The sequence below is a fragment of the Bombina bombina genome, chromosome 8 (assembly GCF_027579735.1).
Source record: "Bombina bombina isolate aBomBom1 chromosome 8, aBomBom1.pri, whole genome shotgun sequence".
Lineage (NCBI taxonomy): Eukaryota > Metazoa > Chordata > Amphibia > Anura > Bombinatoridae > Bombina > Bombina bombina.
The window spans coordinates 16,604,914-16,626,143 of NC_069506.1; the positions used below are offsets into that span (position 1 = coordinate 16,604,914).

Here is a 21,230-nt window from a genome sequence, read left to right on the forward strand (position 1 = left end):
ATTAACAATTTACCTGTAAAATAAATATAAACCCTAACATAGCTACAATGTAATTATTAATTATATTGTAGCTATCTTAGGGTTTATTTTATAGGTAAGTATTTAGATTTAAATAGGAATATTTTAGTTTATAATATGAATTAGATTTATTTAATAAGAATTTAGTTAGGGGTGTTAGGGTTAGATAGAGTTAATATAGTTAATATAAATACTATAGTAACTATATTAACTATATTAACCCTAATATAATTAGGGTTAATATAGTTAATATATATAATGTAATAACTATATTAACTATAATATACTTAGGGTTAATATAGATAATATAGCTGGCGGTGGGGTAGGTAGATTAAATTAGGGGTTAATAATTTTAATATAGATGGCGGCGGTGTACAGGGCTTACATTAGGGGTTAATACCATTAATATAGGTGGCGGCGGTGTAGGGAGGGCAGTTTATAGGGCAAAAGAGCTGTTTACTTTGGGGCAAAGCCCCGCAAAAGGCCCTTTTATGGGCTGGTAATAGAGATAATTATTTTAGGGGGATTAGATTAGGGGTTAATAATATTAATATAGCTGGCGGCGGTATAGGGGGATTAGATTATGGGGTCAATAATTTTTATATAGGTGGCGGCGGTGTAAGGGGTCAGATTAGGGGATAGATAAGGTAGATGGTGGCGGTGTAAGGGGTTCACATTAGGGGATAGATCAGTTAGATGGTGGCGGTTTTAGGGGCTCACAGTAGGGGGTTAGTTTATGTAGATGGCGGCGGTTTATGGGTTAAATACTTTATTAGGGATTGCGGCGGGGGATCGCGGTTGACAGGGAGATAGACATTGCGCATGCGTTAGGTGTTAGGTTTATTTAGCAGCCAGTTTAGGGAGTTACGGGGCTCCAATACTCAGCAGAAGGCTTCTTACGGCTGCTTTTTGTGGCGAGGTGAAAATGGAGTAAGATTTCTCCATTTTCGCCACGTAAGTCCTTACGCTGTATATTGGATACCAAACTGCGCGGGTTTGGTATACCTGCCTATGGCCCAAAAAACTACGGGCGACGGCAGAAATATACGCGCGTAACTTCTAGGTTACGCCGTATATAAGATACCAAACCCGCGCAAATATTGGCGTCGCCAGCTTTTGCGGGCGACGATTTTTATCGGATCGACCCCTTGGTTTGTATATATGTTTCCCAAGTCTGGGACATTTCTGCATAGGTTTCCATTTTTCCGTTTTTGAGATAATGATATTCCTCTAATTTTAAACGGTCTGTTACTTTCTCAACCCACATGGTCAATGGAGGGACCCTGTTACTTTTCCAATTTTTGGCTATTAGTTGTTTTGCTCCATTTGTCATTATCGTAAATAAACGTAGATAAGGTTTATATTTAATGTTTGGGGGTTTATTTAGAAGCCATATCGCGGGGTCTAGGGGGAACACAAATCCCAATACAGATTCTATTTCGTTAATTACTTGTCTCCAGAAATTTTGAATGTCGTTACACCACCACCACATGTGTGCAACATTACTATTTACGTGTCCGCATCTCCAACACCTATTCGGTTGGGAGCGGAACAATCTGTGTAGTTTCTTTGGAGTAAAATACCACCTATGTAACATTTTGAAATTAAGTTCCAAAATAGAAGAGGAGATAGAGGATTTCCTAGTGGCGTATAGTATTGAGTTACTCGTTTGGGGGAGTATAAAAATACCCAGAACTGTTTCCCATTTCTCTAAGTACGGGGGTACATATCCTGGGGGTTTCTGAGTTTATTAATTGTGGATAATGTGTGTCTAAGTGGTGGAGTTTGTACGCATAAGGATTCAAAGTTTGTCAGCGGTCTTGTCATGTTATTGTGGTCTTTGTGCTTAAGTATGTAGTTTCTAGCTTGTCTGTATGTGAACCAGTTGGAAAAGTGTTCGTGACCCTCTGCTATCAGGTCAGATTGTGTGCGTATTGATTCATTTGCAATCATGGTTCGTACCGTTATGTCTTTAGTGAAGTTTACTGGGTCTATTGTGGTTACTAGGGGCCGTTTTGTGAACTCTCCATTTTCCAAGAGGGACGTCAATGGTGATGGTATAGAAGAGATAAATAGTGATGTGTTGATAATTTTTTTCCATACCTGAAATGTCTCCCTCGTTACCAGATTACTGTCTGTTTTGAGATGAAGTGTGTTGGAGTTATACCAACACAATCTACCCAGATGGAGTTTTTGGTGCATTAGGTGTTCTAGAGGAACCCAGCGTTTGTGATGATAATGGATATTCCAATCCACAATCCTCTGTAAAAATATAGCCTGTCTATACACTTCGAGATTTGGGACTCCCATTCCTCCCTGTGACCTACGTGATTGCATTATGTTTTGATTTATTCTCGGTGGCCTTTTGTTCCATTTATAATCATTAAATGCTTTTTGTATGGAGGGCAAGTAGTTTTTGGGTAGTGGGATAGGTAGTATTTGTAGATATTAGAGTATTCTTGGGAAGATGTTAATTTTAATAACTTCTATACGTCCCAACCAGGATATCTGTTTAGATCTCCATGAAGAGAGGTCACTAATAATTGCGTGTTTAAGTGGAATGTAGTTCATTGTGAACATGTCGTCAAAGGTTGGCGCTAGTTTAGTGTTTTAGCATTTTAAGGTGCAAACAATGCATTAATATCTGGCTGCTGAGTAATAGATAAACTAACTGTATATTAATATCTGGCTGTTGAGTAATAGATAAACTAACTGTATATTACTATCTGGCTGCTGAGTAATAGATAAACTAACTGTATATTACTATCTGGCTGCTGAGTAATAGATACACTAACTGTATATTAATATCTGGCAGCTGAGTAATAGATAAGCTAACTGTATATTAATATCTGGCTGCTGAGAAATAGATAAACTAACTGTATATTAATATCTGGCAGCTGAGTAATAGATAAACTAACTGTATATCAATATCTGGCTGCTGAGTAATAGATAAACTAACTGTATATTAATATCTGGCTGCTGAGTAATAGATAAACTAACTGTATATTAATATCTGGCTGCTGAGAAATAGATAAACTAACTGTATATTAATATCTGGCAGCTGAGTAATAGATAAACTAACTGTATATTAATATCTGGCTGCTGAGTAATAGATAAACTAACTGTATATTAATATCTGGCTGCTGAGTAATAGATTAACTGTATATTAATATCTGGCTGCTGAGAAATAGATAAACTAACTGTATATTAATATCTGGCAGCTGAGTAATAGATAAACTAACTGTATATTAATATCTGGCTGCTGAGTAATAGATAAACTAACTGTATATTAATATCTGGCAGCTGAGTAATAGATAAACTAACTGTATATTAATATCTGGCTGCTGAGTAATAGATAAACTAACTGTATATTAATATCTGGCTGCTGAGTAATAGATAAACTAACTGTATATTACTATCTGGCTGCTGAGTAATAGATAAACTAACTGTATATTAATATCTGGCAGCTGAGTAATAGATAAACTAACTGTATATTAATATCTGGCTGCTGAGTAATAGATAAACTAACTGTATATTACTATCTGGCTGCTGAGTAATAGATAAACTAACTGTATATTACTATCTGGCTGCTGAGTAATAGATAAACTAACTGTATATTACTATCTGGCTGCTGAGTAATAGATAAACTGTGTATTACTATCTGGCTGCTGAGTAATAGATGAACTAACTGTATATTAATATCTGGCAGCTGAGTAATAGATAAACTAACTGTATATTAATATTTGACTGCTGAGAAATAGATAAACTAACTGTATATTACTATCTGGCTGCTGAGCAATAGAAAAACTAACTGTATATTAATATCTGGCTGCTGAGTAATAGATAAACTAACTGTATATTAATATCTGGCTGCTGAGTAATAGATAAACTAACTGTATATAAATATCTGGCAGCTGAGTAATAGATAAACTAACTGTATATTAATATCTGGCTGCTGAGTAATAGATAAACTAACTGTATATTAATATCTGGCTGCTGAGTAATAGATAAACTAACTGTATATTACTATCTGGCTGCTGAGTAATAGATAAACTAACTGTATATTAATATCTGGCCGCTGATTAATAGATAAACTAATTGTATATTAATATCTGGCAGCTGAGTAATAGATAAACTAACTGTATATTAATATCTGGCTGCTGAGTAATAGATAAACTAACTGTATATTAATATCTGGCTGCTGAGTAGTAGATAAACTAAACTGTATATCACTATCTGGCTGCGGAGTAATAGATAAACTAACTGTATATTAATATCTGGCTGCTGAGTAATAGATAAACTAAACTGTATATTACTATCTGGCTGCGGAGTAATAGATAAACTAACTGCATATTAATATCTGGCAGCTGAGTAATAGATAAACTAACTGTATATTAATATCTGGCAGCTGAGTAATAGATAAACTAACTGTATATTAATATTTGGCTGCTGAGTAATAGATAAACTAACTGTATATTAATATCTGGCTGCTGAGTAATAGATAAACTAACTGTATATTAATATCTGACAGCTGAGTAATAGATAAACTAACTGTATATTAATATCTGGCTGCTGAGTAATAGATAAACTAACTGTATATTAATATCTGGCTGCTGAGTAATAGATAAACTAAACTGTATATTACTATCTGGCTGCGGAGTAATAGATAAACTAACTGTATATTAATATCTGGCAGCTGAGTAATAGATAAACTAACTGTATATTAATATCTGGCAGCTGAGTAATAGATAAACTAACTGTATATTAATAGTTGGCTGCTGAGTAATAGATAAACTAACTGTATATTAATATCTGGTTGCTGAGTAATAGATAAACTAACTGTATATTACTATCTGGCTGCTGAGTAATAGATAAACTAACTGTATATTACTATCTGGCTGCTGAGTAATAGATAAACTAACTGTATATTAATATCTGGCTGCTGAGTAATAGATAAACTAACTGTATATTACTATCTGGCTGCTGAGTGATAGATAAACTAACTGTATATTAATATCTGGCAGCTGAGTAATAGTTAAACTAACTGTATATTAATATCTGGCTGCTGAGTAATAGATAAACTAACTGTATATTAATATCTGGCAGCTGAGTAATAGATAAACTAACTGTATATTAATATCTGGCAGCTGAGTAATAGATAAACTAACTGTATATTAATATCTGGCAGCTGAGTAATAGATAAACTAACTGTATATTAATATCTGGCTGCTGAGTAATAGATAAACTAACTGTATATTACTATCTGGCTGCTGAGTAATAGATAAACTAACTGTATATTACTATCTGGCTGCTGAGTAATAGATAAACTAACTGTATATTACTATCTGGCTGCTGAGTAATAGATAAACTAACTGTATATTAATATCTGGCTGCTGAGTAATAGATAAACTAACTGTATATTACTATCTGGCTGCTGAGTAATAGATAAACTAACTGTATATTAATATCTGGCTGCTGAGTAATAGATAAACTAACTGTATATTAATATCTGACAGCTGAGTAATAGATACGCTAACTGTATATTAATATCTGACAGCTGAGTAATAGATAAACTAACTGTATATTACTATCTGGCTGCTGAGTAATAGATAAACTAACTGTGTATTACTATCTGGCTGCTGAGTAATAGATAAACTAACTGTATATTAATGATATCTGACAATCAAGTATGTATAAAATTGCCAGTTTTCTGAGATATTAAAGGGAAATAAAACCCCACAATTTTCTTTAATTATTCAAATAGAACATACAATTTTAAACCACTTTCCAATTCACCTCTAAAATCAAATTTGCCTCATTCTCTTAGTATCCTTTGTTGAAGAAGCTACAATGAGCCATTAGCATCAGGAATGACATAAGTGCAGCAACCAATCAGCATGAAGCTGCCACTAGTGTATTGCTCCTGAGCCTACTTAGGTATGCTGTCAACAAAGGGTACCAAGAGAAATATGTGGGTTTGATAAGAGAAGCAAATTTAATTGTTTTTAATTATGTGCTCCATTTGAATCATGAAAGTTTATTATTGACTTCCATTAACTATTTACAATGTATTTCTTCTGAATTACTCTTTAAATTTGTCTGTTCATGGTTCAACACACACTCAAAGCACACAAACACACACACATATATACTTACATACACACATACCACACATACATACACACATATACACTCATACACATACACACACATACACTCATACATACCACACATACATATACACACACATATATACTCATACATACACACATACCACACATACATACATATACACATACCACACATACACATACACACACATATACACTCATACATACACACATACCACACATACACATACACACACATATATACTCATACATACACACATACCACACACACACATACACACACATATACACTCATACATTCACACATACCACACATACATATACACACACACATATACACTCATACATACACACATACCAGACATACATATACACACACACATATACACTCATACATACACACATACCACACATACATATACACACACATATACACTCATACATACACACATACCACACATACACATACACACACATATACACTCATACATACACACATACCACACATACACATACACACACATATACACTCATACATACACACATACCACACATACATATACACACACATATACACTCATACATACACACATACCACACATACACATACACACACATATACACTTATACATACACACAAACCACACATACATATATACACACACATATACACTCATACATACACACATACCACACATACATATACAAACACATATACACTCATACATACACACATACCACACATACATATACACACACATACACTCATACATACACCCATACCACACATACATATACACACATATACACTCATACATACACACATACCACACATACATATACACACACATACACTCATACATACACACATACCACACATATACACACTCACACATACACACATACCACACATACATATACACACATATACTCATACATACACACATACCACACATACATACACACACATATACACTCATACATACACACATACCACACATACATATACACACACATACACTCATACATACACACATACCACACATACATATACACACATACACTCATACATACACACATACCACACATACATACACACAAATATACACTCATACATACACACATACCACACATACATATACACACACATACACTCATACATACACACATACCACACATACATATACACACATACACTCATACACACACACATACCACACATACATACATACACACATACCACACATACATACACACATACCACACGTACACTCATACATACACACATACCACACATACACTCATACATACACACATACATACCACACATACATATACACACACATACACTCATACATACCACACATACATATACACACACATACACTCATTCATACACACATACCACACATACATATACACACACATACCATCATACATACACACATACCACACATACATACATACATACATACACACACATATACACTCATACATACACACAAACCACACATACATATACACACACATATACACTCATACATACACACATACCACACATACATATACACACACATATACACTCATACATACACACATACCACACATACATATACACTCATACATACACACATACCACACATATACACACTCATACATACACACATACCACATATACATATACACACACATACACTCATATATACACACATACCACACATATACACACTCATACATATAAACATACCACACATACATATACACACATACACTCATACATACACACATACCACACATACATACACACACACATATACACTCATACATACACACATACCACACATACATATACACACACATACACTCATACATACACACATACCACACATACATACCACACATACATACATACATACCACACATACATACACACATACCACACATACACTCATACATACACACATACCACACATACACTCATACATACACACATACCACACATACATATACACACACATACACTCATACATACACACATACCACACACATACACTCATACATACCACACATACATATACACACATACACTCATACATACACACATACCACACATACATATACACACACATACCATCATACATACACACATACCACACATACATACATACACACATACCACACATACATATACACACACATACATACATACATACATACATACACACATACCACACATACATACACACATACAGCACATACACTCATACATACACACATACCACACATACAAACATATATACACACATACCACACATACATATACACACACATACACTCATACATACACACATACCACACATACATATACACACATACATTCATAAATACACACATACCACACATACATATACACACACATACACTCATACACACACACATACATATACACACACATACACTCATACATACACACATACCACACATACATGTACACACACATACACTCATACATACATACATACACACATACCATACATACATATACACACAAATACACTCATACATACACACATACCACACATACATATACACACATATACACTCATACATACACACATACATATACACACACACATACACTCATACATACACACATACCACACATACATGTACACACACATACACTCATACATACATACATACACACATACCATACATACATATACACACAAATACACTCATACATACACACATACCACACATACATATACACACATATACACTCATACATACACACATACATATACACACATATACACTCATACATACACACATGCCACACACATATACACTCATACATACACACATACCACACATACATATACACACACATACACTCATACATACACACATACCACACATATACACACTCATACATACATACACACATACCACACATACATATACACACATACACTCATACATACACACATACCACACATACATACACACACATATACACTCATACATACACACATACCACACATACATATACACACACATACACTCATACATACACACATACCACACATACATATACACACATACACTCATACATACACACATACCACACATACATACACACATACCACACATACACTCATACATACACACATACCACACATACACTCATACATACACACATACATATACACACACATACACTCATACATACACACATACCACACATATACACACTCATACATACACACATACCACACATACATATACACACATACCACACATACACTCATACATACACACATACCACACATACACTCATACATACACACATACCACACATACATACACACACATATACACTCATACATACACACATACCACACATACATATACACACACATACCATCATACATACACACATACCACACATACATACATACACACATACCACACATACATATACACACACATACACTCATACATACACACATACCACACATACATACATACACACATACCACACATACATACACACATACCGCACATACACTCATACATACACACATACCACACATACAATCATATATACACACATACCACACATACATATACACACACATACACTCATACATACCACACATACATACACACACACATACACTCATACATACACACATACCACACATACATATACACACACATATACACTCATACATCCACACATACATATACACACACATACACTCATACATACACACATACCACACATACATATGCATACAAATACACTCATACATACACACATACCATACATACATATACACACACATACACTCATATATACACACATACCACACATGTACACACACATATCACACATATACACACATATACACTCATACATACACACATGCACACACATACACTCATACATTCACACATACCATACATACATACATATACACACAAATACACTCATACATACCACACATACACACACAAATGCACTCATACATATACACACACATACACTCATACATACACACATACCACACATACATATACACACCAATACACTCATACATACACACATACCACACATATACACACACATACCACACATAACACACACATAAACACATATACACACATATACACACACATACCACACATATACACACATATACACTCATACATACACACATGCACACACATATACACTCATACATACACACATACCACACATACATATATCACACAAATGTACTCATATATACACACATACCACAAATATACACACAAATACACTCATACATACACACATATCACACATACATATACACACACATACACACATAAACACATATACATGCACACACCTATACATACACACACAAATATACATACATGCACATACACACACATACACACACATAAACACATATACATACACACACAAACGCACACACCTAAACATACACACAAATATACATACACACACAAACAAACATAAATACATATACACACACACATAAACACATATACATACACGCACATACAAACATAAACACATATACACACACACTCACATACACACACATACATACACACTCATAAACACATATACATACACGCACATACACACATAAACACACATACACACACACATACAGACACATACAGGCACACATAAACACATATACAGGTGAAACTCGAAAAATTTGAATATCGTGCAAAAGTTAATTTATTTTATTTTATTTCAAAAGTTGAAACTAATATATGAGATAGACTCATTAGATGCAAAGCAAGATAGTTCAAGCCGTGATTTGTCATAATTGTGATGATAATGGCTTACAGCTCATGAAAACCCCAAATCCACAATCTCAGAAAAGTAATATATTACATGCAATCAATAAAACATGGATTGTACATAGAACAATATTGGATCTCTGAAAAGTATAAGCATGCAAACTGTATGTACTCAGTACTTGGTTTGGGTCCCTTTTGCAGCAATTACTGCCTCTATGCGGCGTGGCATGGAAGCTATCAGCCTGTGGCACTGCTGAGGTGTTATGGAAGACCAGGATGCTTCAATAACGGCCTTCAGCTCTTCTGCATTGTTCGGGCTCATGTCTCTCATCTTTCTCTTGGCAATGCCCCATAGATTCTCTATGGGGTTCAGGTCAGGCGAGTTTGCTGGCCAATAAAGCACAGTAATTCCACGGTCATTGAACCAGGTTTTGGTGCTTTTGGCAGTGTGGGCAGGTGCCAAGTCCTGCTGGAAAATGAAGTCAGCATCCCCATAGAGCTCATCTGCAGAAGGAAGCATGAAGTGCTCCAAAATCTCCTGGTAGACGGCCGAGTTGACCCTGGACTTAATGAAGCACAGTGGACCAACACCAGCAGATGACATGGCTCCCCAAATCAACACAGACTGTGGAAACTTCACACTGAACTTCAAGCATCTTGCAGTGTGTGCCTCTCCACTCTTCCTCCATACTCTGGGTCCTTGGTTTCCAAATGAGATGCAAAATTTGCTCTCATCAGAAAAGAGGACTTTGGACCACTGAGCAACAGACCAGGTCTGTTTTTCTTTAACCCACGTAAGACGCTTCTGATGTTTGTTGTTCAGGAGTGGCTTGACAAGAGGAATACAACATTTGAAGCCCATGTCCAGGATCCGTCTGTGTGTGGTGGCTCTTGATGCACTGACTCCAGTCTCAGTCCACTCCTTGTGAAAGTCCCCAACACTTTTGAATGGCCTTTTCCTGACAATTCTCTCCAGGCTGCAGTCATCCCTGCTGCTTGTGCACCTTTTTCTTCCACATTTTTCCCTTCCACATAACTTTCTATTAATGTGCTTTGATACAGCACTTTGGGAACATCCAACTTCTTTTGCAATTACCTTTTGAGGCTTTCCTTCCTTATGGAGGGTGTCAATGATGGTTTTCTGCACAACTGTCAGGTCAGCAGTCTTTCGCATGATTGTGAATCCTACTGAACCAGACTGAGAGACCATTTAAAGGCTCAGGAACCCTTTGCATGTGTTATGGCTTAATTAGCTGATTAGAGTGGGACACTTTGAGCCTAGAATATTGCACCTTTTCACAATATTCTAATTTTTCTGAGATTGTGGATTTGGGGTTTTCATGAGCTGTAAGCCATAATCATCACAATTATGACAACTCACGGCTTGAACTATCTTGCTTTGCATTTAATGAGTCTATCTCATATATTAGTTTCACCTTTAAGTTGCATTAGTGAAATAAATTAACTTTTGCATAATATTCTAATTTTTCAAGTTTCACCTGTACATACACTCACATACACACATAAACACATATACATACACACACACACACACACAAATGCACACACCTATACATACACGCACATACACATACACACATAAACACATATACATACACACACACACAAATGCACACACCTATACATACACGCACATACACATACACACATAAACACATATACATACATACACACAAACACACACACACATATACATACACGCACATACACACATAAACACATATACATACATACACACAAACACACACACCTATACATACACGCACATACACATACACACATAAACACATATACATACATACACACAAACACACACACCTATACATACACGCACATACACATACACACATAAACACATATACATACAAACACACACCTATACATACACGCACATACACACATAAACACATATACATACACACACACAAACACACACCTATACATACACGCACATACACACACACATAAACACATATACATACAAACACACAAACACACACACATATACATACACACACACACAAACACACACACATATACATACACATACACATGCACATACACACATAAACACATACACACACACAAACACACACACCTATACATACACGCACATACACATACACATACACACATAAACACATATTCATACATACACACAAACACACACACACATATACATACACATACACGCACATACACACATAAACACATATACATACACATACACAAACACACACCTATACATACACGCACATACACATACACATACACACATAAACACATATACATACATACACACAAACACACACACATATACATACACATACACGCACATACACACATAAACACATATACATACACACACACGCACACACCTATACACACACATATACATACACATACACGCACATACACACATAAACACATATACATACACACACACGCACACACCTATACACACACACATATACATACACATACACGCACATACACACATATACAAGTTTTAGTAGATTGTTACATAGAAGAGTTCACATTTATTTTTATTCTGTTACAGAATCAAATAAACCTTTTTCAAACTTCTGTATAGCAAGAGGAGAGGAAATCCTCCAAGCAAAGTTTTGTCAAACTAGGAAGAGAACAAGAAATAGCAGTAAAAAGACAATAAATATCTGTGGGTGGAGATCAGGCAAGTTGGACATTACAGAATGAACTATGAAGAATTCAGAATAAAATGGGAGAGCGGTAACAGAAAAGTGATGGTGAAAAAACAGAAGAGATAAAGAAAAATTAATTTTGTACAGCAAAATGGTGGCTGCGAGAAAAAACAACCATGAACTGAATAAATAACAGATCTATGGACACAAGAATAATGGAGCTACCGATCCGTTTATTTATTTGGACCATTCTATTAATTTGCCTTTTGCCTCTGTGCCAAACTCGGGTGATGAGACCTCCAAAGTGGAAGTGTCCTATGGTCTGCAACTGCACCTTTGATAACGTCATCTGTTACGGCTCAAGTTACATTCCCCGGACTTACTCCTCCGACATCATTTCAGTGTGAGAAAAACAACTTTTCTACTTGCACATCTTACCTTTCCTCTGAATGTTCATGTATTTACCTGGCACACAGAACAATAAACATCCCTCTTTATCCCACAGTATTCACCTGCAGCTTGTACACATAAAGTATTCCTGTATCCCACAGTATTCACCTGCACCCTGTACACATAAAGTCCTCCTGTATACCACAGTATTCACCTGCACCCTGTACACATAAAGTTCTCCTGTATCCCAAAGTATTCACCTGCACTCTGTACACATAAAGTCCTCCTGTATCCCACAGTATTCACCTGCACCCTGTACACATAAAGTCCTCCTGTATCCCACAGTATTCACCTGCACCCTGTACACATAAAGTCCTCCTGTATCCCAGAGTATTCACCTGGCACCCTGTACACATAAAGTCCTCCTGTATCCAACAGTATTCACCTGCACCCTGTACACATAAAGTCCTCCTGTATCCCACAGTATTCACCTGCAGCTTGTACACATAAAGTATTCCTGTATCCCACAGTATTCCCCTGCACCCTGTACACATAAAGTCCTCCTGTATCCAACAGTATTCACCTGCACCCTGTACACATAAAGTCCTCCTGTATCCTACAGTATTCACCTGCAGCTTGTACACATAAAGTATTCCTGTATCCCACAGTATTCACCTGCACCCTGTACACATAAAGTCCTCCTGTATACCACAGTATTCACCTGCACCCTGTACACATAAAGTCCTCCTGTATCCAACAGTATTCACCTGCACCCTGTACACATAAAGTCCTCCTGTATCCCACAGTATTCACCTGCAGCTTGTACACATAAAGTATTCCTGTATCCCACAGTATTCACCTGCACCCTGTACACATAAAGTCCTCCTGTATCCCACAGTATTCACCTGCACCCTGTACACATAAAGTTCTCCTGTATCCCAAAGTATTCACCTGCACTCTGTACACATAAAGTCCTCCTGTATCCCACAGTATTCACCTGCACCCTGTACACATAAAGTCTTCCTGTATCCCACAGTATTCACCTGCACCCTGTACACATAAAGTCCTCATGTATCCCACAGTATTCACCTGCACCCTGTACACATAAAGTCCTCCTGTATCCCAGAGTATTCACCTGGCACCCTTTACACATAAAGTCCCCCTGTATCCCACAGTATTCACCTGGCACCCTGTACACATAAAGTCCCCCTGTATCCCACAGTATTCACCTGCACCCTGTACACATAAAGTCCTCCTGTATCCCACAGTATTCACCTGCACCCTGTACACATAAAGTGCTCCTGTATCCAACAGTACTCACCTGCACCCTGTACACATAAAGTCCTCCTGTATCCCACAGTATTCACCTGCACCCTGTACACATAAAGTCCTCCTGTATCCCACAGTATTCACCTGCACCCTGTACACATAAAGTCCTCCTGTATACAACAGTATTCAACTGCACCCTGTACACATAAAGTCCTCCTGTATCCCACAGTTTTCACCTGCACCCTGTACACATAAAGTCCCCCTGTATCCCACAGTATTCACCTGCACCCTGTACACAAAAAGTCCTCCTGTATACCACAGTATTCACCTGCACCCTGTACACATAAGGTCCTCCTGTATCCCACAGTATTCACCTGCACTCTGTACACATAAAGTCCTCCTGTATCCAACAGTATTCACCTGCACCCTGTACACATAAAGTCCCCCTGTATCGCACAGTATTCACCTGTACCCTGTACACATAAAGTCCTTCTGTATCCCACAGTATTCACCTGGCACCCTGTACACATAAAGTCCTCCTGTATCCCACAGTATTCACCTGCACCCTGTACACATCAAGTCCTCCTGTATCCCAGAGTATTCACCTGCACCCTGTACACATAAAGTCCTCCTGTATCCCAGAGTATTCACCTGCACCCTGTACACATAAAGCCCTCCTCTATACCACAGTATTCACCTGCACTCTGTACACATAAAGTCCTCCTGTATCCCAGAGTATTCACCTGGCACCCTGTACACATAAAGTCCCCCTGTATCCCACAGTATTCACCTGCACCCTGTACACAAAAAGTTCTCCTGTATCCCACAGTATTCACCTGCACCCTGTACACATAAAGTCCTCCTGTATACCACAGTATTCACCAGCACCCTGTACACATAAGGTCCTCCTGTATCCCACAGTATTCACCAGCACTCTGTACACATAAAGCCCTCCTGTATCCAACAGTATTCACCTGCACCCTGTACACATAAAGTCCCCCTGTATCGCACAGTATTCACCTGCACCCTGTACACATAAAGTCCTTCTGTATCCCACAGTATTCACCTGGCACCCTGTACACATAAAGTCCTCCTGTATCCCAGAGTATTCACCTGCACCCTGTACACATAAAGTCCTCCTCTATACCACAGTATTCACCTGCACCCTGTACACATAAAGTCCTCCTGTATCCCAGAGTATTCACCTGGCACCCTGTACACATAAAGACCCCCTGTATCCCACAGTATTCACCTGCACCCTGTACACATAAAGTTCTCCTGTATCCCACAGTATTCACCTGCACCCTGTACACATAAAGTTCTCCTGTATCCCACAGTATTCACCTGCACTCCGTACATATAAAGTCCTCCTGTATCCCACAGTATTTACCTGGCACCCTGTACACATAAAGTCCCCCTGTATCCCACAGTATTCACCTGGCACCCTGTACGCATAAAGTCCTCCTGTATCCAACAGTATTCACCTGCACCCTGTACAAATAAAGTCCCCCTGTATCCCACAGTATTCACCTGCACCCTGTACACATAAAGTCCTCCTGTATCCCACAGTATTCACCTGCACCCTGTACACATAAAGTACTCCTGTATCCCTGAGTATTCACCTGCACCCTGTACACATAAAGTTCTCCTGTATACCACAGTATTCACCTGCACCATGTACACATAAGGTCCTCCTGTATCCCACAGTATTCACCTGCACTCTGTACACATAAAGTCCTACTGTATCCCACAGTATTCACCTGCACTCTGTACACATAAAGTCCTCCTGTATCCCACAGTATTCACTTGCACCCTGTACACATAAAGTCCTCCTGTATCCCACAGTATTCACCTGCACCCTGTACACATAAAGTCTTCCTGTATCCCAGAGTATTCACCTGGCACCCTGTACACATAAAGTCCCCCTGTATCCCACAGTATTCACCTGGCACCCTGTAAACATAAAGTCCCCCTGTATTCCACAGTATTCACCTGCACCCTGTACACATAAAGTCCTCCTGTATCCCACAGTATTCACCTGCACCCTGTACACATAAAGTGCTCCTGTATCCAACAGTATTCACCTGCACCCTGTACACATAAAGTCCTCCTGTATCCCACAGTATTCACCTGCACCCTGTACACATAAAGTCCTCCTGTATCCCACAGTATTCACCTGCACCCTGTACACATAAGGTCCTCCTGTATCCCACAGTATTCACCTGCACCCTGTACACATAAAGTCCTCCTGTATCCCACAGTATTCACCTGCACCCTGTACACATAAAGTCCTCCTGTATCCCACAGTATTCACCTGCACCCTGTACACATAAAGTCCTCCTGTATCCCAGAGTATTCACCTGGCACCCTGTACACATAAAGTCCTCCTGTATCCAACAGTATTCACCTGCGCCCTGTACACATAAAGTCCTCCTGTATCCCACAGTATTCAACTGCAGCTTGTACACAGAAATTATTCCTGTATCCCACAGTATTCACCTGCACCCTGTACACATAAAGTCCTCCAGTATCCAACAGTATTCACCTGCACCCTGTACACATAAAGTCCTCCTGTATCCCACAGTATTCACCTGCAGCTTGTACACATAAAGTATTCCTGTATCCCACAGTATTCACCTGCACCCTGTACACATAAAGTCCTCCTGTATACCACAGTATTCACCTGCACCCTGTACACATAAAGTCCTCCTGTATCCAACAGTATTCACCTGCACCCTGTACACATAAAGTCCTCCTGTATCCCACAGTATTCACCTGCAGCTTGTACACATAAAGTATTCCTGTATCCCACAGTATTCACCTGCACCCTGTACACATAAAGTCCTCCTGTATCCCACAGTATTCACCTGCACCTGTACACATAAAGTTCTCCTGTATCCCAAAGTATTCACCTGCACTCTGTACACATAAAGTCCTCCTGTATCCCACAGTATTCACCTGCACCCTGTACACATAAAGTCCTCCTGTATCCCACAGTATTCACCTGCACCCTGTACACATAAAGTCCTCATGTATCCCACAGTATTCAACTGCACCCTGTACACATAAAGTCCTCCTGTATCCCAGAGTATTCACCTGGCACCCTTTACACATAAAGTCCCCCTGTATCCCACAGTATTCACCTGGCACCCTGTACACATAAAGTCCCCCTGTATCCCACAGTATTCACCTGCACCCTGTACACATAAAGTCCTCCTGTATCCCACAGTATTCACCTGCACCCTGTACACATAAAGTGCTCCTGTATCCAACAGTACTCACCTGCACCCTGTACACATAAAGTCCTCCTGTATCCCACAGTATTCACCTGCACCCTGTACACATAAAGTCCTCCTGTATCCCACAGTATTCACCTGCACCCTGTACACATAAAGTCCTCCTGTATACAACAGTATTCACCTGCACCCTGTACACATAAAGTCCTCCTGTATCCCACAGTTTTCACCTGCACCCTGTACACATAAAGTCCCCCTGTATCCCACAGTATTCACCTGCACCCTGTACACATAAAGTCCTCCTGTATACCACAGTATTCACCTTCACCCTGTACACATAAAGTCCTCCTGTATCCAACAGTATTCACCTGCACCCTGTACACATAAAGTCCCCCTGTATCGCACAGTATTCACCTGTACCCTGTACACATAAAGTCCTTCTGTATCCCACAGTATTCACCTGGCACCCTGTACACATAAAGTCCTCCTGTATCCCACAGTATTCACCTGCACCCTGTACACATAAAGTCCTCCTGTATCCCAGAGTATTCACCTGGCACCCTGTACACATAAAGTCCCCCTGTATCCCACAGTATTCACCTGCACCCTGTACACATAAAGTTCTCCTGTATCCCACAGTATTCACCTGCACCCTGTACACATAAAGTCCTCCTGTATACCACAGTATTCACCTGCACACTGTACACATAAGGTCCTCCTGTATCCCACAGTATTCACCTGCACCCTGTACACATAAAGTCCTCCTCTATACCACAGTATTCACCTGCACCCTGTACACATAAAGTCCTCCTGTATCCCAGAGTATTCACCTGGCACCCTGTACACATAAAGTCCCCCTGTATCCCACAGTATTCACCTGCACCCTGTACACATAAAGTCCCCCTGTATCGCACAGTATTCACCTGCACCCTGTACACATAAAGTCCTTCTGTATCCCACAGTATTCACCTGGCACCCTGTACACATAAAGTCCTCCTGTATCCCAGAGTATCCACCTGCACCCTGTACACATAAAGTCCTCCTCTATACCACAGTATTCACCTGCACCCTGTACACATAAAGTCCTCCTGTATCCCAGAGTATTCACCTGGCACCCTGTACACATAAAGACCCCCTGTATCCCACAGTATTCACCTGCACCCTGTACACATAAAGTTCTCCTGTATCCCACAGTATTCACCTGCACCCTGTACACATAAAGTTCTCCTGTATCCCACAGTATTCACCTGCACTCCGTACATATAAAGTCCTCCTGTATCCCACAGTATTTACCTGGCACCCTGTACACATAAAGTCCCCCTGTATCCCACAGTATTCACCTGGCACCCTGTACGCATAAAGTCCTCCTGTATCCAACAGTATTCACCTGCACCCTGTACAAATAAAGTCCCCCTGTATCCCACAGTATTCACCTGCACCCTGTACACATAAAGTCCTCCTGTATCCCACAGTATTCACCTGCACCCTGTACACATAAAGTACTCCTGTATCCCTGAGTATTCACCTGCACCCTGTACACATAAAGTTCTCCTGTATACCACAGTATTCACCTGCACCATGTACACATAAGGTCCTCCTGTATCTCACAGTATTCACCTGCACTCTGTACACATAAAGACCTACTGTATCCCACAGTATTCACCTGCACTCTGTACACATAAAGTCCTCCTGTATCCCACAGTATTCACTTGCACCCTGTACACATAAAGTCCTCCTGTATCCCAGAGTATTCACCTGGCACCCTGTACACATAAAGTCCCCCTGTATCCCACAGTATTCACCTGGCACCCTGTAAACATAAAGTCCCCCTGTATTCCACAGTATTCACCTGCACCCTGTACACATAAAGTCCTCCTGTATCCCACAGTATTCACCTGCACCCTGTACACATAAAGTGCTCCTGTATCCAACAGTATTCACCTGCACCCTGTACACATAAAGTCCTCCTGTATCCCACAGTATTCACCTGCACCCTGTACACATAAGGTCCTCCTGTATCCCACAGTATTCACCTGCACCCTGTACACATAAAGTCCTCCTGTATCCCACAGTATTCACCTGCACCCTGTACACATAAAGTCCTCCTGTATCCCAGAGTATTCACCTGCACCCTGTACACATAAAGTCCTCCTGTATCCCAGAGTATTCACCTGCACCCTGTACACATAAAGTCCTCCTGTATCCAACAGTATTCACCTGCACCCTGTACACATAAAGTCCTCCTGTATCCCAGAGTATTTACCTGGCACCCTGTACACATAAAGTCCCCCTGTATCCCACAGTATTCACCTGCACCCTGTACACATAAAGTTCTCCTGTATCCCACAGTATTCACCTGCACCCTGTACACATAAAGTTCTCCTGTATCCCACAGTATTCACCTGCACTCCGTACATATAAAGTCCTCCTGTATCCCACAGTATTTACCTGGCACCCTGTACACATAAAGTCCCCCTGTATCCCACAGTATTCACCTGGCACCCTGTACGCATAAAGTCCTCCTGTATCCAACAGTATTCACCTGCACCCTGTACAAATAAAGTCCCCCTGTATCCCACAGTATTCACCTGCACCCTGTACACATAAAGTCCTCCTGCATCCCACAGTATTCACCTGCACCCTGTACACATAAAGTACTCCTGTATCTCTGA

At 39.3% G+C, this 21,230-nt stretch overlaps 1 protein-coding gene across 1 annotated transcript in view; it reads left to right on the forward strand.

Annotated features, from left to right (window-relative positions):
• Positions 1–21,230, forward strand: part of LOC128638274 (leucine-rich glioma-inactivated protein 1) — a 111,910-nt gene that overhangs the window by 37,232 nt on the left and 53,448 nt on the right. Inside the window, exon 2 of the mRNA XM_053690139.1 lies at positions 13,564–14,066. Coding sequence (XP_053546114.1) covers positions 13,864–14,066 — 203 coding nt within the window. The 5' untranslated portion in view covers positions 13,564–13,863. The remainder of the gene's footprint in view (positions 1–13,563; positions 14,067–21,230) is intronic.